General features: G+C 37.1%; 1 protein-coding gene and 1 non-coding gene across 5 annotated transcripts in view; one reads left to right on the forward strand and one right to left on the reverse strand.

Moving 5' to 3' along the window:
* SNX13 (sorting nexin 13) overlaps window positions 1–22373 on the forward strand; it is a 139765-nt gene that overhangs the window by 18219 nt on the left and 99173 nt on the right. For 2 of the 4 annotated variants that reach the window (XM_020901464.2, XM_020901466.2), the window contains exon 1: window positions 10725–10745. The exons of 1 other annotated variant lie outside the window; for it this stretch is intronic. Coding sequence is in view for 1 of the 3 variants with exons in the window: in XM_070470537.1 (XP_070326638.1) it covers window positions 10710–10745 (36 nt within the window). In the remaining 2 variants the exon portion in view is untranslated. Of the gene's footprint in view, window positions 1–10670; window positions 10746–22373 lie in introns of those variants that run through there. One more of the 4 variants, XM_070470537.1, reaches the window with a different exon arrangement.
* Window positions 2643–2714, reverse strand: TRNAW-CCA (transfer RNA tryptophan (anticodon CCA)). Its single transcript has one exon. It is a non-coding gene; the product is annotated as a tRNA-Trp (tRNA).

A 22373-nucleotide genomic window follows, 5' to 3' on the forward strand; every position in this document is an offset into this window, starting at 1 on the left:
GTCTTTTTTTATATGTATCTTTTGTATTCATGATTTTCAGATATGCTTAGCAAGATGACTGAAGAGCAATTATTGGTAAATGATGCTTGTTTTACTTTTCTCTTTTTTGGTTTGCATTCTTTGATTTACCTATGTTTAGGTGGGTATGAATGGTACCCATTTTTCTAAAGCTCAATTGGTATTTTTTAAAAAAAGCTGTACAACTAGTCAGTTGTCTCAGTCATTTGTGGGCACATCTCATGGTTTAGTTTGCCAGTACAGATTGAGACAATTCATAGGAGTGTTATTAAGATATTTCTTTGGCTGTGGCAGCTGACATCGTTTGGCTTAAATTTTCTAGACCAAAATTATTTCTGCTATACTGTATGGTGGGAGATTCCCATAAGTCAGGTCAACATTTGTTATGTTAGCATATAGCCAAAGCTGCTTCCTGAGGAAAATTTTGGCTTGCTTATGCGGCTTTTGTCTGCCAACTTACAAGAGTTGTGAGAACAATAGTTAGGCTCTTTAGTATTTATGGTTTACCTTATTTTTAGCTGTATATATTAATAGATTAAGGCTTCCCTGGTGGCTCAGAAGGTAAAGAATCTGCCTGCAATGCGGGAGATCTGGGTTTGATCCCTGGGTTGTGAAGATCTCCTGGAGGAGGAACTAGCATGGCAACCCACTCTAGTATTCTTGCTTGCAGAAACAATCCCATGAACCTGGCAGGCTGCAGTGCATGGGGTCCCAAAGAGCAGGACACGACTGAGAACTAAGCTCAGCACAGCATAGCACATTAATAGATTAACTCTGAACCTGAAATACAGACTGCCAGGACTCAATGACTGCGGTTACATAATACTCAGCACCTCTTAAAGCCTGAAAGGATTGATGTTAAGGGAAAATGCTTGAGAGTTATATAATCCAGTCTTTCTTCTAGATTTGCAAATTTCATTTATTTATTTATAACTGTGGTTAGATTCTCTAACTTCTGTCCTTGGATATAGCATGACTACTAGAAAATTACAATCTTAGAACACATTAGTTTTACTTCTACAGAATTGCCTTATTGACTTGCCTTTTAATGTTTATGTCCACCTAATTTAAGGTCATCGTGAGAGGCAGTTTTGTTAAACTTTCTAATGACTTTCATGTAAAACTGTCTGAGAACATTAACCAGTACTTCATGCTTTTTTTTCCCCAGATAAATTCCTATCTGATACAATTCTTTAAAAATTCAGAGCTGCAGATACAGAGCAACTGTTAATGAGAGGAAGCTTGAATATCATCTGTTCCCAGCCTGTTTACAGATGAAGAAATTGAGGCTCAGGAGGTCAGCTATAAGTGGCTGGCCTAGAACCCGGTTCTAGAAATTGTGTCTTCTAACAGCTGACCCAGTTTTTTTTTTCTTAAAGTTTTAAAAAAGTTGAGGTGAAAGTGAAATTGACATAAGATAGTTACCATTTTAAAGTGAACTATTCACTGGCATCTAGTATAATCACAAAGATGTGTGGTCACCTCTATCTAGTTCTAAAATATTTTCATCACCCTGAAAGGAAGATTGTATCCACTACAGCTGCTTCCCATTTTCTTCTCCCAGCAGTTGGCAGCCATCATTCTACATTCTGTCTTACGGATTTTTCTAGTCTGGGTATTTCATATAAATGGAATCACATAATATCTACCATTTGAGCCTGGCTCCTTTCACTTAGCATAATGTCCTATCCCTGTTGTAGCATTTATCACCACTGCCTCATTCCTTCTTATGGTTGAATAATAAATACTTTTCTGTAAGGAGAGACCACAATTTGTTTATCCTTTTATTCAATAGTGGACATTTAGGGTATTTCCATTTTTTGGCTGTGAACGTATATGTATATGTATTTGAGTTTTCAGTCTAGATATATACCTAGGAGTATAATTTCTCAGTCATATGGTAGTTGTATGTTTAAAGTTTTGAGTAACTGTCCATTTTACACAATGGCTACACGATTTTATTAATACATACTTATTAATACATATCCCCAGTTTCCCTTCTACTTCTCTTTGTAAAATCATGGTGACTTGAAAAGGAAAATGAACCAAAGATCAATTTTTTTTTTAAGGTGTCAACTTTTATTTGGTACATTTTATAAAATAGATTTTTCAAACAGGTTTATGGTTTTTCTAGTGGTTCATTGAATATGATCTTGCTTTGTTCCTTTCATTCAAACTGAAGTGAAGTTGTGCTCCTTCATTTCTTTTCTCTCAACTTTATTTGTTGTTAGAATCCATAAGAATGGTTTTAGAGATCTGTGCGTGCATGCTAAGTTGTGTCTGACTCTTGCGACTCCATGGACTATAGGCCGCCAGGCTCCTCTGTCCATGGGATTCTCCAGGCAAGACTACTGGAGTGGGTTGCATTTCCTCCTCCAGGGGATCTTCCAGACCCAGGGATCAAACCCGAGTCTCTTACATCTGCGTTGGTAGGTGGATTCTTTACGACCAGCGCCACCTGGGAAGCCCTTTAGAGCTCTAGAAAGAAAGAAAGAAAGTCAAGTCGCTCAGTCGTCTCCGACTCTTTGTGACCCCGTGGACTGTAGCCTACCAGGCTCCTCCGTCCATGGGATTCTCCAGGCAAGAACACTGGAGTGGGTTACCATTTCCTTCTCCAGGGGATCTTCCCGACCCAGGGATCGAACCTGGGTCTCCCGCATTGGAGGCAGATGCTTTAACCTCTGAGCCACTAGGGAAGCCCAGAGGTCTAAGTAAATGTAAATCTGTTTATTGCACGAAATGAAAATGATAAAAGAGAAAAAATAGTAGCGAAAATAGTCTTGGGTACCTTCAGGGTTATTTATAGGCTTTAATTGACTTTAGTGTGGGTCAGATTGCCTTGTCTTCTACTTTTGCAAAGAGCTTGGCAGTCTTTTGTCTCTTTACATTGGGACCATCCTGTCACTATAACTTGCTTACGAAAACAATGCTTTGTATTATGATTGATAAATGGGTAATGTAGAAATTTCAAAGTAAATGGTTTAAGATAGGGTAAATAGTCATTAGATACCTTAGGTTTTTGAGTAAGGTTGATTTTAATTTAGTTTGGAGTAAGTAATGACCTTCTGACATTATTAAAGTCTGCCTATTTCTTTCAAAATTTCATTTTTTAATTTTATTTTTGTCATAAAATGACTCTAAGTTATATTTACCGGGAAAAAAAAGTTAAGATGCTAATGTTGACTCTGAAATATCTAATTGAGTTTTTCTGTTAATAGAGAATATATTAATAGAATATAAACTTACATCCGTAGTACTGAGGAAAGAATCTGAAGGTCATTGTTTTTATGTCTTAGTTTTAAAGGTAGGGACCTACTAAAAAGGTCGTTAGCTTTTTGAAAAGTATTAGCTATGTTAGACTTTTTTTTTTTTTTTTTAAGTATATAAGGCACAGAGATTCTGGAATTATCTTCAGTGATGAGAATTTTATATTATAAGGTACTGGAGAAATTTGTGAGAAAAGAGCCTTATTAGATAGCCAGACTTTACAGTATACCAGAAATGGTTGCTTTTCCTGATTTCAAATAGATTGAGATGTAGACTGGAGTTGAACACATATCTGACCACCAGAAGGTCACACACACACGTAAATCAGATGTAGCTACATGGTTACGTGTGACCCTCCCTAGCATTGGGCTCTCATCACTGCCGATGCCGGGCTGTGCCGTCATGATTGACTCTGTTACTCTCTCGCTGCTACTTTTGTTCTCCTCACCCTCAGCTGACAGTCGCAAGAGATTTCATTGGCTAGACGACAGTCATCACTTACTCTTGATTACCTGTATTATTTGATGGAGCTATTCTGTTTGGCTGTCTCATAGACCATTAAACCAGCTATAGAAACTTACCCTTGTAACTATGGCCCAGTGGGATGGGGGTCATTCTTGTAACTCAGAGCATGGTGATCTACCCTTAGGTATCCCTCAGAAGATGGTTTAAGCCATAGTCGGGAGGCATTTTTAAGAAGCCCAAGAAGGGAGGCAGTGTATCAGATGAGTGCTTTGTCCTCAGTGGCAGTTTCATTTTTTCACATAGATAACTATATTTGCTTCAGGTACTGTTTTTTTTTTTTTAATTTCTGGTGGTCTTAATGATGATCTCAATGGCAAAATAATTTATTATGTATAACCCAGTTAAGGGTTTTAGGAAAGAGCCTTTTTATTCTCCCAAGTTTACATTCTCCTTGCATTTACAGAAATTCACAAGAGACTTCCAAGGAGTTGCCTTGAGTATATCTGTAAATTTGTTACGTATACACTTACACACACCCCTCACTATCATCTCAAGTTAATTTTTAAGCCATTTAAGTATAAGAAGTATGTAATTCAGTTCCTTTTAGAAGTGAGTAAACAAATGTTGACAGACATTTTGATTGCCCAGGGTCACATGATCTGTGAGCAGAGCTCAGATTAGAAAGCGTAGCTACTTGTGTATTACAGTGTGTGGTATCTATTTATACTTGAAACAAAATGACTTTCATACTGTTGGCATTTATCTAATCTTGTGTAGGAATTTTTCTGGTTATGACTTGATTGTCATTGTAAAGAATAGACATACCACCCGAGTTATGTCACATAAAACGGAGAATCCAGGGTAGTACAGTGGAATATAGCTGGTCCTGTGGGAACTAAAATGCTGACCTAAAATCTCAGTTCTCTCTCTTTCAGGAATCACAGGGTCTCTTGTCTTGTCTTTTTAGAGTGTTACCTGCCTCATTTCCGTTTTTCTCAGTTGGCTTCCTTGCTTACTGTGTGGCCTGTATGTCCCTTTAAAATGGCTACTCCAGTCCCAGAATATACATACCCCTTTTCCAGGTTCAGTGCCCATCATCGACAGGCAGCAATTTTTAACTTTTCAGATTACTGAGAAAGAGTACCTCAGTTCGCTGATGGAGCCTGGTCTCACCAAGTATATACACTGTCTGCCTTGGTACACAGCCATGGTATTCACTGGCTGTCTTTGCATCAGGTGTATATTCCTGGTACAGTCAAGGTTGGAGATGAGGCAGAGAAGTATGAATAGGACAGTGTGATTCTCAGGGCTGTGGATAAGAAGATGGGATTGGCACATGCCTTTTACAGTATGTAAGAATTACTGAGTTCATTTATAGTTGTTTGTTTAGTAAACTGCTAAATAGATCTTATTTTGAATGGCAAAGACTGAATAGACATTAATGGATTATCTCTAGATCCCATACATTTCCTGTATTTTTAAGTTTATTAAATGTAAATAAATCTCAAAAGTAGTAGCTCTCACGGGTGGAGATACATGCTTCTAGGGAATGTTTCTTTTAAGGATCCCCCTCTTTGGTCAGATTATTTATTTTAATGCTTGTTTTTAATATTTTATGGTCCATTTTTTGTGTGTGTGTGTGAATGAGTGTTTAGTCTAATAGAAAGGGAGATTCCTCCTGAATTCATGCATGCATTCATACATAGAGTCTTTGTATTGTGTTCCAGGAATTTTGCTAGCTGTGGGCACATTAAGTTGAATATGGTATTTTCTCTGCTCTTAAAGAATTCTGTGCTTTGGAAGCTGAACTGTCTCTTAAGGAAAGAAGTCAGACTCTCTTTGTACCTTTGATTCTTTCACCTACTGCTCTGTGCGTCATCCCTTATCTCACTTCTGCTTTTTACTGGATCCTTCCCTAGAGCCTGCGTGCGTGCTCAGTCGTGTCCAATTCTTTTGTGACCCCACAGACTGTACCTGCCAGGCTCCTCTGTCCTTGGAATTTACTAGGCAAGAGTACTGGAGTGGGTAGCCATTTCTTCCCATCCTAAAACCTGAAATATATTCAGATCTGTGCCCACTCGCCTCGGAACTACTGCAGTCTCTTTTTGTGTTTACTGCTCTTCAGATGTCACTCTCGGTTACCTTCTAGTTGTCAGATCCTCTGGACATTGACTGCCCTTTACCTACTGAGCTCTTCTCCTTTAGACCTGTTGATCAAGCTTTCTAAGATTGTAGGACTCCATTCGTTACTGGTTCTTTTTATACCTTTCTGAGCTTACCTTCTCAGTCATCTTCATGAGCTTCATTTTTCCTCTTCTGCTTCTTAAAATGTTGATGTTACCAGTATTTCATCCTTGACTTTCTGCTCTCTTCATAATCTGCTTCATTCTCATTTCTTTTTTTTAGATGACTGTGTGGTGCTAAGTTCTGATTCTGTCAGTCCTGAATATTCCCTTGAAAATAACTTGTAGTACTATATCCATTTGCTTGCTGGCTGTCTTCGCTTGAGCTCTGCATATATCTTTACTCTGAACATGTCCCATACTGAACTTCACTTCATCCACAAAACAAAACAGCAAACATACCACCCCCCAGTCTTCTTTCTTGTATGTTGTTTAGGGTGACTAGTTGTTCAGCCAGCTTAAGAAGCTGTGATGACGGCTCTTTCTCAAGCGCCATGCAGTCTATTGATTTGTTGATCAGATCTTCTAGATATTTCTCCAGTATGCAGATTTCTGTTCATCACACCTGCTTCTGCCATATTTCTGGCTTTTAGGTAATATGACTAAAATTGCTCTTTATAGATTTTCCTATTTCCAATTTTGCACATAATTGATAGAATGATTTAAACTAGAACATTACATATGCCTCTCACAATCTATCTTTTAAAAACAACTTCCAGTGGCTTCCCTATGGGACACTCTTTTTTGCTTCAGTGGCTGCTCCTCTTGTCTTCTCATCGTCAGTTGCCCTCTTCTTCACTTGGCTGTGTCCTGTGAGCCTCTGGGATTAAGCTTACATAGCGCCTTTCTCAGGATGTGTCCGCTGATTTGTCGCCCCCCCTCCTCTTCAGGCTGGGTTGGAGTACCTGCTCCTTCTTACTAGTGCTGATGCTGATGCATGCTTGTCATTTTCTTACTGTATTATTTTATATGTAATTTTCTTCCTCCACAAGATTGTGAGCTTATTGAGACCCAGAACAATCGTTTACTTGCAGAACCTGCCGATAGGGAGCACCTGCTAGACTTTAATAAATGTTTGATCAATGAGTGAAAGACATTTCTGGTCTAGAAAAGGTAGATATACATAAATAATTGCTATAGAACTTTAAATAGTGCAGTGGAGACAGGGAATGCAAGGACTGAACCGTCTAGCTGGGAAGGGAGAGAGCTGCTCCTGAGGGAAGACTCACTATAGATAGAAGTTTGAGCTGGTTCTTGAAGGGAAGAGGTTTTGCTGGAAAGGGGAGAGAATCCATCCTAGAGAACAAAAGCAAGAGAACAGGTCCTACTCATGAAAAAGCCAGGTATTTTTAATTCAAAGGTCATTTTGGCCTTTGAAAAAAAGGAGGATATAATAGAGGAAAGGAAGATGGAAGATGGAATAGAGGAGAAGCAGGAATTGTAGTCTTGCAGGCCTGAGCAAAGGTCTTATCTAAAGCTTTGGTGGTGAGGAGAGGGAGGGCCACGAGAGATACTTAAACTGTAAAATATAACTAATTAGTTGAGTGTGAGAGTTCTGAAGAGGGCAGTTCAAGGTAACTGTTAAGATTTCTCTTTTCAGTGATTGATTAGGCTCTGGTGTCTCTTTTTAATTTAAATAAGGGGATATAGGAAATTTGGGGTATGGTATAAATTTAATTTTAGACACAATGAGTTTGAGGTACCCACGAGAAATTCAGGCAAAATCATTCAGCATGCTGTTGCATATAAGTGTTAGAAACTCAGGAGGTGTATCTGGATTGGAGACATAGCTTTGTAAGTCACGATACATCTGAGGTAGTTAAAAGTGGTGGCTAAGAAAACAAGATTACTTAAGGATTGCATATATAGCACGACTGTAGGAGAGTGAAAACAGAATCCTGGGACTTGCAGGTTTTCTTCTGCTAAAAGATAATCCGGAATACTTGCAAAGCAGTATCAATTTCTCTTTGTTCTTTCCAACTTTAACAGATTTCAGAAACTTCCTCTTTTTAGCCCCTGTTTGTTCCTTTCATTCTTTGTTGTTGTTCAGTTGCTCAGTCGTGTCCAACTCTTTGTGACCCCATGGACTGCAGCACACCAGACTTCCCTGTCCTTCACCATCTCCTGGAGTTTGCTCAAACTCACGTCCTTTGAGTGATGCCATTCAACCAACCTGACCTCTCTCACCCCTGTCTCCTTCTGCCTTCAATCTTTCCCAGCATCAGGATCTCTTCCAATGAGTTAGTTCTTTGCATCAGGTGGCTGAAGTATTAGAGGTTCAGCATCAGTCCTTCCAATGAATATTCAGGGTTGATTTCCTTTCGGATTGACTAGTTTGATCTCCTTGTTGTCCAGGGGATCCTCAAGAGTCTTCTCCAGCACCACAGTTCTAAGGCATCGGTTCTTTGATGCTCAGCCTTTTTTATTGTCCAACTCTCACATCACAAAGTTATAGCCATAACTTTGACTATACAGACCTTTATTGGCAAAGTAATGTCTCTGCTTTTTAGTATGCTGTCTAGGTTTGTCATCGGTTTTCTTCCAAGGAGCAATTGTCTTTTAATTTATGGCTGCGGTCATCGTCTGCAGCGAATTTGGAACCCAAGAAGATAAAGTCTGTCATTGTTTTCATTGTTTTCCCATCTATTTGCCATGAAGTAATGGGACTGGATCCCGTGAACTTGTTTTTTTGAATGTTGAATTTTAAGCCACCTTTTTCACTCTCCTCTTTCACCTTCATTAAAAGGCTCCTTAGTTTCTCTTCCCTTTCTGCCATAAGGGTGGTGTCATCTGCATATCTGAGGTACTGATATTTCTCTAGCAGTCTTGATTCTAGCTTGTGCTTCATCCAGCCCGGTATTTCACATGGTGTACTCTACATATAAGTTAAATAAGCAGGGTGACAATATACAGCCTTGATGTACTTTCCCAATTTGGAACCAGTCTGTTGTTCCATGTCCGGTTCTAACCGTTGCTTCTTGACCTGCATACAGGTTTCTCGGGAGGCAGGTAAGGTGGTCTGATACTCCCACCTCTTGAAGATTGTTCCAATTTGTTGTAATCCACACAGTCAAAGACTTTAGCATAGTCAATGAAGCAGAAGTAGATGCTTTCCTGGAATTCTCTTGCTTTTTCTATGATCCAGTAGATGCTGGCAATTTGATCTCTGGTTCCTCTACCTTTTCCAAATCCAGCTTGAAGATCTAGAAGTTCTCGGTTCATGTACTGTTGAAGCCTGGCTTGGAGAATTTTGAGCATTACTTTACTAGCGTGTGAGATGAGTGCAATTGTGTGGTAGTTTGAGCATTCTTTGGCATTGCCTTTCTTTAGGACTGGAATGAAAACTGACCTTTTCCAGTCCTGTGGCCACTGCTGAGTTTTCCATATTTGCTGGCATATTGAGCTCAGCACTGTCACAGCAGCATCTTTCAGGATTTGAAGTAGCTCCCCTGGAGTTCTGTCACCTCCTCTACTTTGCTCACAGCGATGCTTCCTGAGGCCCGCTTGTCTTCACACTCTCACATGTCTGGCTGTAGGTGAGTGATCACACCACTGTGGTTATTTGGGTCATGAAGATCTTTTTTGTATAGTTTCTGTGCATTCTTGCCATCTCTTAACATCTGCTTTTGTTATGTCCATAATGTGTCTGTCCTTTATTTAGCCCATCTTTGCATGAAGTGTTCCCTTGGTATCTCCAGTTTTCTTGAAGAGATCTCTCTTTCCTATTCTGTTTTTCCTCTGTTTCTTTGCTTTGTTCACTTAAAGAGGCTTTCTTATCTCTCCTTACTGTTTTTTGGGAACTCTTGATTTAGATGGGTATATCTTTCCTTTTCTCTTTTGCTTTTCGCTTCTCTTTTTTTTCTCAGCTATTTGTAAGGCCTCCTCAGATAGCCATTTTGCCTTTTTCTATTTCTTTTCCTTGGAGATGGTTTTGATCACCACATCCTGTACAGTATTACGAACTTCTTTCCATACATAGTTCTTCAGGCACTCTATCAGATCTAATCTCTTGAATACATTTGTCACTTCCACTGTATAATCATAAGGGGTATGATTTCATTTCAGTTCATTCTTTATGCAGCTGGATTCTTCTTGAGGCTGTTAGTTTATTCCTCTTTGAAGTGTCTGTTGTCAAACTAAACTAGAGAAAAGGAAATGCTTAAATCATTTATGTGGATTCACATCCCTTCATGAAATGGGCATAGGTATTCTAACTTTACTTCTACTAAGAAACAGACTGCCATTTATAAAACATATTATGCTCTTGGTTTATCTTTTGTTTTTCCTTTTTTGACAGTGATATAGATACAGATAAATATTTTGCTTCTTTCTTTAAAATAACTATAAACTGATAAATCACAATGGACTCGCATCAGGTACACCTTGTAGCGTATGTGGGGACCGTGGCAATCCTGAAGCCTTTGTGGCTCATTTTCATGGAGATTGTTGCGACACAGCTTTATTCCATTATTGCCTTGCAGAGGTGATTCCCAATTTTTCTGTTTTTCGAGAAAAGTTATTTTATTATTCTTAGGTGACTTTAAAAAATTTTATTCAGAATTTAACAAAATAATGTGCTGTCAATTTTTGATCTCTTTCTTAAACCTTAAATTCTTTGTATCAAAGACCAACCTGCATGACCTACTGAAACGTCAGAGATATGTTTGATTCTGTTACCTATTAGGGTAGAAGAGGAAACTTGACTTGAAAGCCTTGGCTGACTAGTGGAAAATCAAATCAAATCCTTTGATTTTGAAGATTGAGTAATAATGAGCCATGAAGTCAAATGGTCTGAGACCTATCCCATTTTCAGTAAGTATTCTGGTAGTGAATCCTTGCCACCTCAGTTCCTTACTTGCTGAGGTTTTGATCCTAGGTACCATGGTCAGTGACTTGAAACTAGAGTGTTTAGTTAGGGAGGATATTTTTCTGTTATTTTATCATGCATATTTAAGTACAAAATTAAACACACACACATACAAATGCAACTTTGGTATTTTGCCACCAGAATGTAAACCACATGAATATTAATGTTTCTGTCACTTGATGGTTTTCAAGTTCTGAGCACTTGATGTACTGAATGTACTTAAAGTATAATATGTTAGGGCTTACTGTATTATCTTTATTTGTTTTGGTTGAGTCAAAGTAAAAGCTTTTTATAGAAAAATCTCCTCCTCATTCCGTAGGAAAATTAGGGGGATATGTTGGAACTGGCCTTTAGCTTTTCTGTTTGTTCTCCGTGGGAGGGAGAAGGAATGATTCCAGCAAGTGGAACTTTCATAGTTTTGAGTGTACATGTTCCCTTTTAGCAGCAACTCTCCTTTGTAAATAAATCCCATTTGTATAAAAGTTAGATCTCATAATTAAAAATTATATTTAAAAAACTGTCCCACAAAATGTTAGGATTTGATTGTTGATTTTGATTTAGCTGGCTTTTGACCACACCAGATTACATTATGAGAGGACTTTACACACCAGGTATCCGGAGTAAAGACAGTGTGATTTTCTTTGGGAGGAGTTGCGTTTCGGTGGAGCTGGTTGAAGTGTGTGCTAATGTGTTATGTCAACTAAAATTCTGATCGCCTAACAATTTTCTTTAAATATGTGACACATATTTTGTGTATGTTCTCTTAGGTTTTCCTGTATCAGAGATGTTGATCTCTTATTTCCTATATTAAGATGAGAGATTATGAAATCTGTGAAATCAATCTCAATAATTGATTTTAATATAATGTAAAATAGGTTTCTTTATATTTTATTTAAAGTTGAATGAATTTTGAGCAGTTTTACAGTTGAGTTTTGTACTTTTGGGCATTGATAAGGCTGGCTATGACTGTTTACCAGTTTTTTATAATTAATAACTGGTAGTGTCTTGTAACCATTGTCTCCTTTTGTAAAACTATCTTGTGCTTGTGATTATTTAAATGTAGTTTTTTAAAGACTTTTTAAAAGAGCAGTTTTAGATTTGTAACAAAATTAAAAGGCAGGTGCAGAGATTTCACATGTACTCCCTGGTCTCACACATAGTCTCTTCTCATTATCAACCTCTCTCACCAAAATGGTACTTTTTTTTTTTTTAAACCAAAGATGAACCTACATAGACATGATAATCCATAATTTACTTTGGGGTTCAAAACTCTCGGTATTGTGTGTTCTGTTGGCTTGGATAAAAATATAATAATTCATATCCATCATTATAATAACATGCAGGATATTTTCACTGTCCTAAAAATTGTCTGTGCTCTGGCAGTTCATCACTTGGTCTTACACTGCCCCCCGTCTTTTTATTGTCTCCATAATGCTGTCTTTCAGAATATGGTTGAAATCATACAGTAAGTAGCCTTTTTGCGTCAGCTTCTTTCACTCTGTAGTGTGCATTTAAAGTTCCTCAGTGTCTTTTCATGGTTTGATAGCTCACTTCTTTTTAGTGCTGAACAATACTCCATTGTCTGGGTGTACCACAGTTTATATATCCATTCACTTACTTTAGGATGTCTTGGTTGCTTCCATGTTTTGACAGTTATGAATAAGTTGATTTAAGTTTTTGTGTGGACATGAGTTTTCAGTTCTGCTGGGTAAATACCAAGGAGTATGATTGCTGGACTGTATGGTAAAGAGTGTGTTTAGTTTTGTAAGGAATTGCCAAACTTATCTTCCAGTGTGGCTGTATGATTTTGCCTTGCTGCCAGTGAGTTTCTGTTGCTCCACATTCTTGCTAGCATTTAGTTATTCTGGATTTTAGCCATTCTGATTGGTGTGTAGTGGTATCTTCTTCTGGTTTTAATTTGTGTCTCCCTGGGACGTACGACGTGGAGCATCTTCTCATGTGCTCATTTGCCATCTGTATATCTTTCTTTGGGGCTTCCCTGGTGGCTCAGATGGTAAAGAATCTGCCTCCAGTTTAGGAGACCTGGGTTCAGTCCCTGGGTTGGGAAGATCCCCTGGAGAAGGAAGTGGCAATCCACTCTAGTATTCTTGCCTGGAGAATTTCACAGAGAAGCCTAGTGGGCTGCAGTCCATGGGGTTGCAAAGAGTTGAACACAACTGAGCGACTTTCACTTTCACTTTCATATCTTCTTTAGTGAGATGTCTGTTAAAATCTATGGCCCATTTTTTAACCAGAATTTATTTTCTTACTGTTGAGTTTTAAGAGTTATTTGTACTTTTGGATAAAAAGTCCTTTATTAGATACGTCATTTGCAAATATTTTTTCCGAGTCTGTGGTTTGTCTTTTGCAGACCCAGACAGTTTTAATTTTAATGATATCTAGCTTATCAATTAATTTTTTTCATAGATTATGTCTGGTGTTACATCTAAAAAGGCATCACCATACTCAAAGTCATCTATGTTATCTTCTGGAACTTTATAGTTTTATGTTTCATGTTTAGGTATATGATCATATACCTTTGTGAAAGGTATATGATCTGTGTCTTAGATTAATTTTTTTTTTGCTTGTGGATGTCTGATTTTGATAACACCATTCGTTGAAAAGACTGTCTTTTAGTTTTGTGTTGTTTTGGAAACTGTTTAATACTGCGTTTATCCCTCACAACTTACTTTGTTGCCTTTTATAGATGGAATCTTAAATATACTTAGACATAAAAGTATAAATAGCCTTGAGCATTGGGCTTAAGTTCAGTAAACAAATGATATTCTCTGTCCTACTTTTGAGTCAAAGAGTACTTCCCCTGTGGCACAGTCTTCTGTAGTGCTGGCATTTTTGAATCTTTGTTCACTTGGAATTTTACTAATTAGTTTTCAGTAATACCATTTTGATGGAAAGAAGTGGGTAACTGTAAAGAAAAGAGATTGATTTTTCTTGTTCACCTGCAAAACTGCTTTTGGAAGACAAAGCGACTTTGTCACTATTGTTTAAGCTCTGGAGGACTTCTCTTTTTTGTATTCCCAAACACTTTGTTAACTTTTCATTATGGCACTTACTACAATTGTTTATCATTCCATGTGTATTTTACCTTCCTAGTTTGTGAGCATTTTGAGGGCAGAAACTGCTTGATTCATCTTTGTATGATTAAGGCCCTAGCTATCCAGTTATTAAGGATCAGTGTAATCTCTCGAAACAATTATTTTAGAAGACAGTAGTTCCTATTTAAAATGAATACATAACCCACACATGAGATAGGATGTTAAAACTCATTACTTAAAGTAGTTCCAGATTTAAAAGAATCTTTGTCTTAATTGAATAGCCAAGTGTATATTGCTTTACTGTCAACTAATCAATTTTTTAACCCCAATTTAAGTCTCTGGGCTGTGAACATTTAGCATGTTTATGGACTGTTTATTTCTGGTATTGATTCCTTAAGAAATACAAGTGCATTTACTATGTAAGTGAATTTTGTGATTATTGTGTATTTTAAAAAATGTTTTTAATGAAAAATTTCAAACCTTAAAAGTAGAAAGATGAGTTTAATGAACTTCCCTCTGTCACACCCAGCTTAAACATTTATCACCTCATGGCTATTTATATTTTGTGTTGATCCTTTTTCACTTTTCCCTTGCTGTCTACTTCCAGGATTATTTTGAAGCATATTCTAGATCATATGATTTCATCTTTAAATATTTCATCATGCATCTCTAAAACATTAAGGGTTCTTTTTGTTAAAGCATAATAGCTGTTACCATTCATTATATCAGCCAAAAAATAAACAGCAACTTGTTAATGTCATTAAAAAATGTTTAGAATTGCCCAGTTTCTTGTCCTTTCCCTCCTCATCTTCCTCCTTCTCTTTCCACTGTATTTTTGTTTTTAATCAAGTTGAATAAGTTTGCATGTTGCAGTGTTAACCCACAGATTCTCCTTAACCTTCCTCTCCCCTCCTTCTCTTTTTTCCCCCTTGCCCTGTATTTGTTGAAGGAATTGGGTCTTCTGCCCTTTACTGTTTCTCATAGTCTGAATTTTGCTTAGTTCATCTCCATGATATATTGTAACATTTTCTCAGTCTTTGTGCCTTTCCTCAATCAGATTCAGGTTTGATTTCCCCCCACACCACCCCCACAAAACTTTGATTGATGGTGATGTTGAAGCTGAAACTCCAGTACTTTGGCCACCTGATGCGAAGAACTGACTCACTGGAAAAGATCCTGATGCTGGGAAAGATTGAAGGCGGGAGGAGAAGGGGACGACAGAGGATGAGATGATTGGATGACATCACCAACTCAATGGACATAAGTTTGAGTAAACTCTGGGAGTTGGTGATGGACAGGGAGGCCTGATGTGCTGCAGTCCATGGGGTCACAAAGAGTCGGACACGACTGAGTGACTGAATTGAATTGATGTGTATTTTTATTTCAAGAGGCATGTATGTTTGGTTCATATTCTCTCTTTCTCTTTTCCGTCTTCCTCCCTCCCCTACTCCCATGCCCTACCTAGATTGCTAGATCCCTAATATGTTAGGGATTGCAATATGGCAATATTCTGTCATTCCTTATTATATGAATTTTTCTCCTTAAAGAGAAACTGATTTTTTTAATCAACTCTCTGATCACCCTGTAAATGGCTATTTCTGTAACACTTTTCAAAAATAGTTGGTTTTTTAGAACCCTTCAAAGATGATCAGTGAAATTTAAAAGTATCTACAATTTCATGAACTCAGATATTTGAAGTACTCCAATCCATTGCAGTTGTTATTGTTACTAATTCCATTTTTAGCCAGGTGAAGCCTCTTCAGGTTGTCTGCCGAGTTTGACATTTTTTCAGTAATCTTTGGTAGTTTTCTGGTATGATAAAGTGTTCCGGCCCATCTTAAACTCATTTCCTGCTCTAGACTTGGAATTAGCCACTCCTCCATAGCCTGAGTTCATTTTGTTGGAACTGTCAACACTATTTGTTATTGATGGAATGATTCACAGTAAAATTACTGTATTTTAAAGTCACTTGAAATACTTCCTCTATGTGGTTTTTCCACATTGTCATTATATACAGTTAGACTTTCAAATTTCACTTTGCTTTTTAGAGATTGCTTTTGAAATTCTTTTTATATGTAAGATGTTTATACCAATACAAAATCAGATCTGCAAAGCAAAGTAGTTTCAATGTGCCTAGTTCTCATAGCTATCCTCTTTTACCCCATTTTCTCCATTCCTTGTAGATCATTTAAAAAAATTTCTATATACCTTACATTTAAAAGAATAAGCAAATGTTTCTATATTTATAACTCTTACCCTCCCTTTCTTAGATGAATGATAGCTATACATATTTTTCTTTCTTGGTATGTAATTGAATTAAAAAAATAATCTCAGTACATATGCTAATACAAAAACATTTGTTCAAAATGCACAGAATTGGCATTTTCTAATATATTGATGGATTAGATCAGCTTGCATAATTAGATATTCAGCTGTCTTATTCTTTAGTAGCTTTAAAACTTGCTTTGATCAGTTATTTTTAAGGGAATATTTTTGGTTTTTGCATGTCATTTATATGTACATAATACATATATACACACACATACATATTTGTTTAGGAATGAAACTGATATATATATAAATTAAAAATAGACATTTATCTGTCAAATGGAAACATAAGGAAAGTAATTTTCTTTTCGATAAAGATTAAAAGTTCATTTAAAAACTTTACTATTTTTTAAATTATTTATTATTAAGGCACAAAGATACTGTGTGTAGTTAGAAAAATATCGCTTCTGAAAGGCACCTTTGGTTAATTTATTTCAGCTTTGTGTATCTTCTGGGCCTTTTATCAGAAATTCAGGAAAGCTTGTTAATGTGGTTTTGCAGTTGGAGGCTTTGAGTCTGCTAGAAGCCTGTCAGGACTGTTCTTTGCTATACTGCTCCATCCACATTTTAAATACTTTTATTATTCTTTCTGTATAAGGGAAAGCATTCAGTAAATACAGTCTTTTGTTTTTTCAATACTGTAGTTTCTTTTAGACTCTAATTCCAGTGATTCCCAATGTATGGGCTGTGGGGGTGGGGAGAGGTTCTGCAGCCTAACTTAGTTTGTATTCTGAATAAGCAAATGCCTATGAATGTACCTGTTATTTATTCAAACCACGTATATAGTTATTTTGTAATTGAGGGAATCGCATTTAAAAAAAACACTGAATTAATTGTATCATTTTTTGTTATCTTGTGTTTTCTTTGTCATTGGATGCTAGGTGTAATAATTATATAACAGTATGTGACCTTTTATAACTACTGCTCTAATAAAAAATTAAAGGGTTTGTTAAAGTAGTTACCTACATATGTGTACATAATTAATTTTTGAAAATATGTAAAAATTGAACTGTAGACCTCCATTTTAAGGGAGAGAGTTCTGTTACTAGAGAACTAAGTACATGGGGCTGGTGTATATGTGTGTATATAACACATATATACATATATACATATTCTGGGCACCCCTGGTTGGGGGTGGGAGGAGAAAGTCCACAGGTACCCAGTGGCCATAACCTTTGCCAGCTTGGCAGTTGGCTGTCTTAGAGACAAGGCCCTCTGGTCCTTCCCGGCCCAGCAGCTGGATTGAAAACATGCACCATATCACGCTGGTGTTTAATCATCCCCACAAGGATATACTAGTTTTGAGTGGAAGAGGGTCTTTATTTACACGTCCCCAGAGTATCAAAAGAGGGGTTTGGGACCAACTTAGCTAAATGTACTGATGGTCCCTGTGTGGCAGCCTCTCGGTGCTGCCTCCCTGAATGGGAAGTCGTGATGTAGGCTTGTGTAGGGTATGTTGAAACCTTTTTTTTCAAACTTTTCCTTTTTTATTTTATTTTTTTCTGAGATTGGGGCCTTGGTGTGGGTTATGCTGGTAGGAATGTGTAACTCTGCATACAGTCCTAAGGTGGGAGTGGGGAGGAGGACTTCAGTTAAGGGTCCTTTTATTTTTCACTTTCCTTTCCGTTTTTCCTCCCTTTTGCCCTTCTCCCTTCTCTTTCTGTTGCTTCCCTCATTTTACTTCTCTCATTAGTAAATGAATTAATTAGTTCCATATTTACTGAGCAGCTTCTTTGTAGCAGGCCTTGGTTAAATTACTGTATATTGTTGAATGAGCCAAAGTTCAGTGTCAGGAGTGCATTCTGTTGCAGTTACTTACAGACGGAATAAGGTGGAAGGAAAACAGTCTATAGTTTAAATAAGGCCATTCTTCTTGTGGGTACTTACTTTTGTTGTTGAGCTCCTGTATGTAGTTTCTGTGACCCAGGTTGGCACTGAAGTAATATCAGCTTTATGAGTCTCAGCCCTGTCTGGCTGGCTGCCCTATGCCATGTAATGTGTTGAGACATACCAGGTGAATATAACTGAGAGTGGCTGACTCACTGTATTGAAACTCTTCAGTTCAGTAGCTCAGTCGTGTCCAACTGTTGTGTGACCCCATGGACTGCATCATGCCAGGCTTGTCCATCACCAACTCCCATAGCTTACTCAGACTCATGTCCATTGAGTCGGTGGTGCCATCCAACCATCTCATCCTCTGTCATTCCCTTCTCCTCCTGCCTTCAGTCTTTCCCAGCATCAGGATCTTTTCCAGTGAGTCAGTTCTTCACATCAGATGGTCAAAGGATTGGAGCTTCAGCTTCAGCATCAGTCCTTCCAATGAATATCCAGGACTGATTTCCTTTAGGATGAACTGGTTGGATCTCCTTGCAGTCCAAGGGAATCTCAAGAGTCTGCTCCAACACCACAGTTCAAAAGCATCAATCTTCGGCACTCAGCTTTCTTTATAGTCCAACTCTCACATCCATACATGAGTACTGGAACCATAGCTTTGACTAGACGGACCTTTGTTGGCAAAGTAACGTCTCTGCTTTTTAATATGCTATCTAGGTTGGTCATAACTTTCCTTCCAAGGAGAAAGCATCTTTTAATTTCATGGCTGCCATCACCATCTGCAGTGATTTTGAAGCCCCAAAACAAAGTCTGTCACTATTTCATTGTTTCCCCATCTATATGCCATGAAGTGATGGGACCGGATGCCATGATCTTAGTTTTCTGAATGTTGAGCTTTAAGCCAACTTTTTCACACTGCTGTTTGACTTTCATCAAAAGGCTCTTTAGTTCTTCGCTCTCTGCCGTAAGGGTGGTGTCATCTGTATATCTGAGGTTATTGATATTTCTTCCAGTAATCTTGGTTCCAGCTTGTGCTTCCTCCACCCCAGCGTTTCTCATGATGTACTTTGCATATAAGTTAAATAAGCAGGCTGACAGTATACAGCTTTGATGTACTCCTTTCCTGATTTGGAACCAGTGTGTTGTTCCATGTCCAGTTCTAACTGTTGCTTCTTGACCTGCATACAGGTTTCTCAGGAGACAGGTCAGATGGTCTCGTATTCCTACCTCTTGAAGAATTTTCCAGTTTGTTGTAATCCACAGAGTCAGAGGCTTTGACATAGTTAATAAAGCAGAAGTAGATGGTTTTCTGGAACTCTCTTGCTTTTTCGATGATCCAACAGATGTTGGCAATTTGATTTCTGGTTCCTTAGGAGAGTCCAAAGTCCATTCTCTGGAAACTCTGACAGTCTGTTCTTCCTGTGATCGAAAATAGCTGTTTCCACTTGGCTCCACTCTCCACATGTGACCAGGAGAGTTTACTCCTGGCTCTACATCAAAGTTACTTAATCAGTGTGCCTTCGATGGACTTGACTTGAGAGATGATTTCACAACTCAGCTCCTTGATTGTGCTAGTGTGAATTCTGAATCAAAGAGAGGTTAGTGATTTTGCAGAGGTTACACAAAACTTCAGTGGCAAACTGGAACCTGTAATTTCTGATTCTGTTTTTAGTACTGTATTATGCTACCTTTCCTATCATAGAAGTCTGTGATGAGGATCAAATGAGATAAATGGTAGTATGAATTAATAGACATGAAATACTACAATGTAAGTTACTTCCGATTGCTTTCTACTATCAGGAGGCATATAAGACTTTTTACATTGTCACTTCTTGATTCTTAAGCATCTTGGCAGCAGGGGTCATTTTTTATGTCTTTGTGTGTCTCTCTGCTCAAGGCCAAACTGATATGTATAACTGATATATGCATGCTAGTAAACTGATACCCTTGAAACCAAAATTATTTCCATTATTTATATAAGGACTATGTGGATGAACTGATTGTCTAATAAAACTTATACTTTATATTTAGGTACTTTATACTCAAATCAGGAATTTATTACATTCATTACAAGTAGTTTTCTGACTAATTTCTTGGGAAGCATATTAAGCTGATTAATTAAATAAAAGAAACCGCTCACTTATGATTTTAATTTTTTTTTTCTTACTGTGACTTTTAACTTCAGGCAGTTGTCAACTGACAAATTTTAAGGTTCCTTAGGAGTCAGGATTTGAATAGAATCAAATCTCACCCTTACTCTTAATAGCTGTGTGACCTTGGATCATTTTTAAAAAATCTTCTCTGTACTTTAGTTTCTCTGTTGTTAAACTAGAAATAATAATAGTGATTAAGCTAAAATTGATCACTAGACTAGTGGTCTCCAACCTTTTTGGCACCAGGGACCCATTTCATGGATTATGATTTTTCATGGACCAGGGAGAAGGGGGATGGGTTTGGGATGATTCAAGTGCATTACCTCTATTGTGTATTTTTATTATTGTTACATTAGTTCCACCTCAGATCATTAGGCATTAGATCCCAGAGGTTAGGGATGCCTGTGCTAGAGCATAGACTCATTTACTACCCAGAAAAATCACACAACATAGATGAAGAAATGAAGGCATGGAGTGGTTATAAATAATGAAAGTTAGATTTTTATTCAGTTTAACTCCAGAGTTCATGTTTTTTGAGCACTGTGCTATATTACCTTCTTGATTATTACTTTTTTTTTTGTAAAACTAGTGTACTTCCATTTGTTTTATTTTTTTTTCATTTATTTTTATTAGTTGGAGGCTTACTACTTTACAGTATTGTAGTGGTTTTTGTCATACATTGACATGAATCAGCCATGGATTTACATGTATTCCCCATCCGATCCCCCCTCCTACCTCCCTCTCTACCCGAGGACATGAGGTACATAAGTAGAATGCTTGGTACAATTTGTTTTTCAGAGGTTCCGGAATTGTGAGTAAGGTTTTGTGGACTTAGGGATTAATTTCAGTAGCATTTAAATATATAATTGTTCTTAGTTCTGAACAGTTCTGGTAAATTATTAGAAATGAAACTATCAAAAACCCTATCCCAGACATAATGGACCAGAATTTGCATTTTAAGAACCTGCATTTTAGATCCTTAAAGTTTGAGAAGTACTGTAGGAGATGATCTTGGAGGTTTCTTCCATCTCACAGTTGGTATGTTGATTATCTTAGGGAAGCAGACATATGGATATTTCAGTGTTGTTATTGTGTTTGGAGAAGAAAATAGTAATTTTAATGAAAAGTATTATGTTAATAAAAATCACTGTTATGTGGATTTATTTCTGTTCTTTGGCTTCCATTCTGAATTTGTAAAAAATTTCTGATGTAGTACAGAGCTGTCCTAAATTGTATCATCCTGTGTCATGTAAGAAAATAATCAGAACTCAAAAATTTTGAATGGTTTTAGATGAAATATTTTTCTTAATCTCACTGGATAATAAGATTATAATATTAGCCAAACATATGAATGGGAACCCTAAATGTATCGTAAAACTTCCTTGAAAAAAAAAAACTTCCTTAATTTTGGACAGTTCTCTATACTCATGTTTAATTGAATCATATAATATTTGAAGTTAAATATAAGATTAACCACAAAACAAGTGTGCACTTGACTTACTTGATTTGAAATGTTTAATTTTATTAGTCCCTGGAATATAGAAATTTCTCTCAAACTTAATTGAGGAAAGGGTCTTCTGTAGATTTTTTTTTTTCATGTGACAATAATGTCTGTTTTGTTTACTGTTAACTCACTAGCGTTTGGCACACTGTAGGTATTCACAAATATTTGTCAAATCAATGAATTAAGAGTTTGTCTTTTGATGACTTTTGCTAACCATTTTCCAATAAGTAGGAAGAGACTTGTAAGATTCTGAAAATTTGAGTTTTTAGACAGTTGAGCATCTCTTCATGTTAAATAATTGAGTTAATAATCTTTCCCAGATTATATAATTATGTTTCTTTTTTGAAAATCTCTTTAATTTTTAAACTTCTTGAATTGATATTCAAACAGATGGAAAACATGTTTATACTGTTTAAAGCAAATGCCTCGTTAAAAACCAGAACATTTGAGTACTGTTTGAGAAGCCCCTTGCGTATTGTCCTCCAGTTGCCTGCTGCCTTCCTTCCTTCATCTCCAGAGACAGCCATTTTGCTTGGTTTCATTTTTAAGACCTCTGAATAGTAAGTTGTTAACTTACTTAAGTTGTGAGTTGTTAATCGGTAAGTTGTTTAGCTTTGAAAACTGGCTAGCAAGCATAAATATAACTTTGTAAAGAAGGAGTAGTATTGCTAATATTGGGTCAAATCTCATTGAAGAAGG

Source organism: Odocoileus virginianus, chromosome 1, assembly GCF_023699985.2.
Source record: "Odocoileus virginianus isolate 20LAN1187 ecotype Illinois chromosome 1, Ovbor_1.2, whole genome shotgun sequence".
In the NCBI taxonomy this organism is placed as follows: domain Eukaryota; kingdom Metazoa; phylum Chordata; class Mammalia; order Artiodactyla; family Cervidae; genus Odocoileus; species Odocoileus virginianus.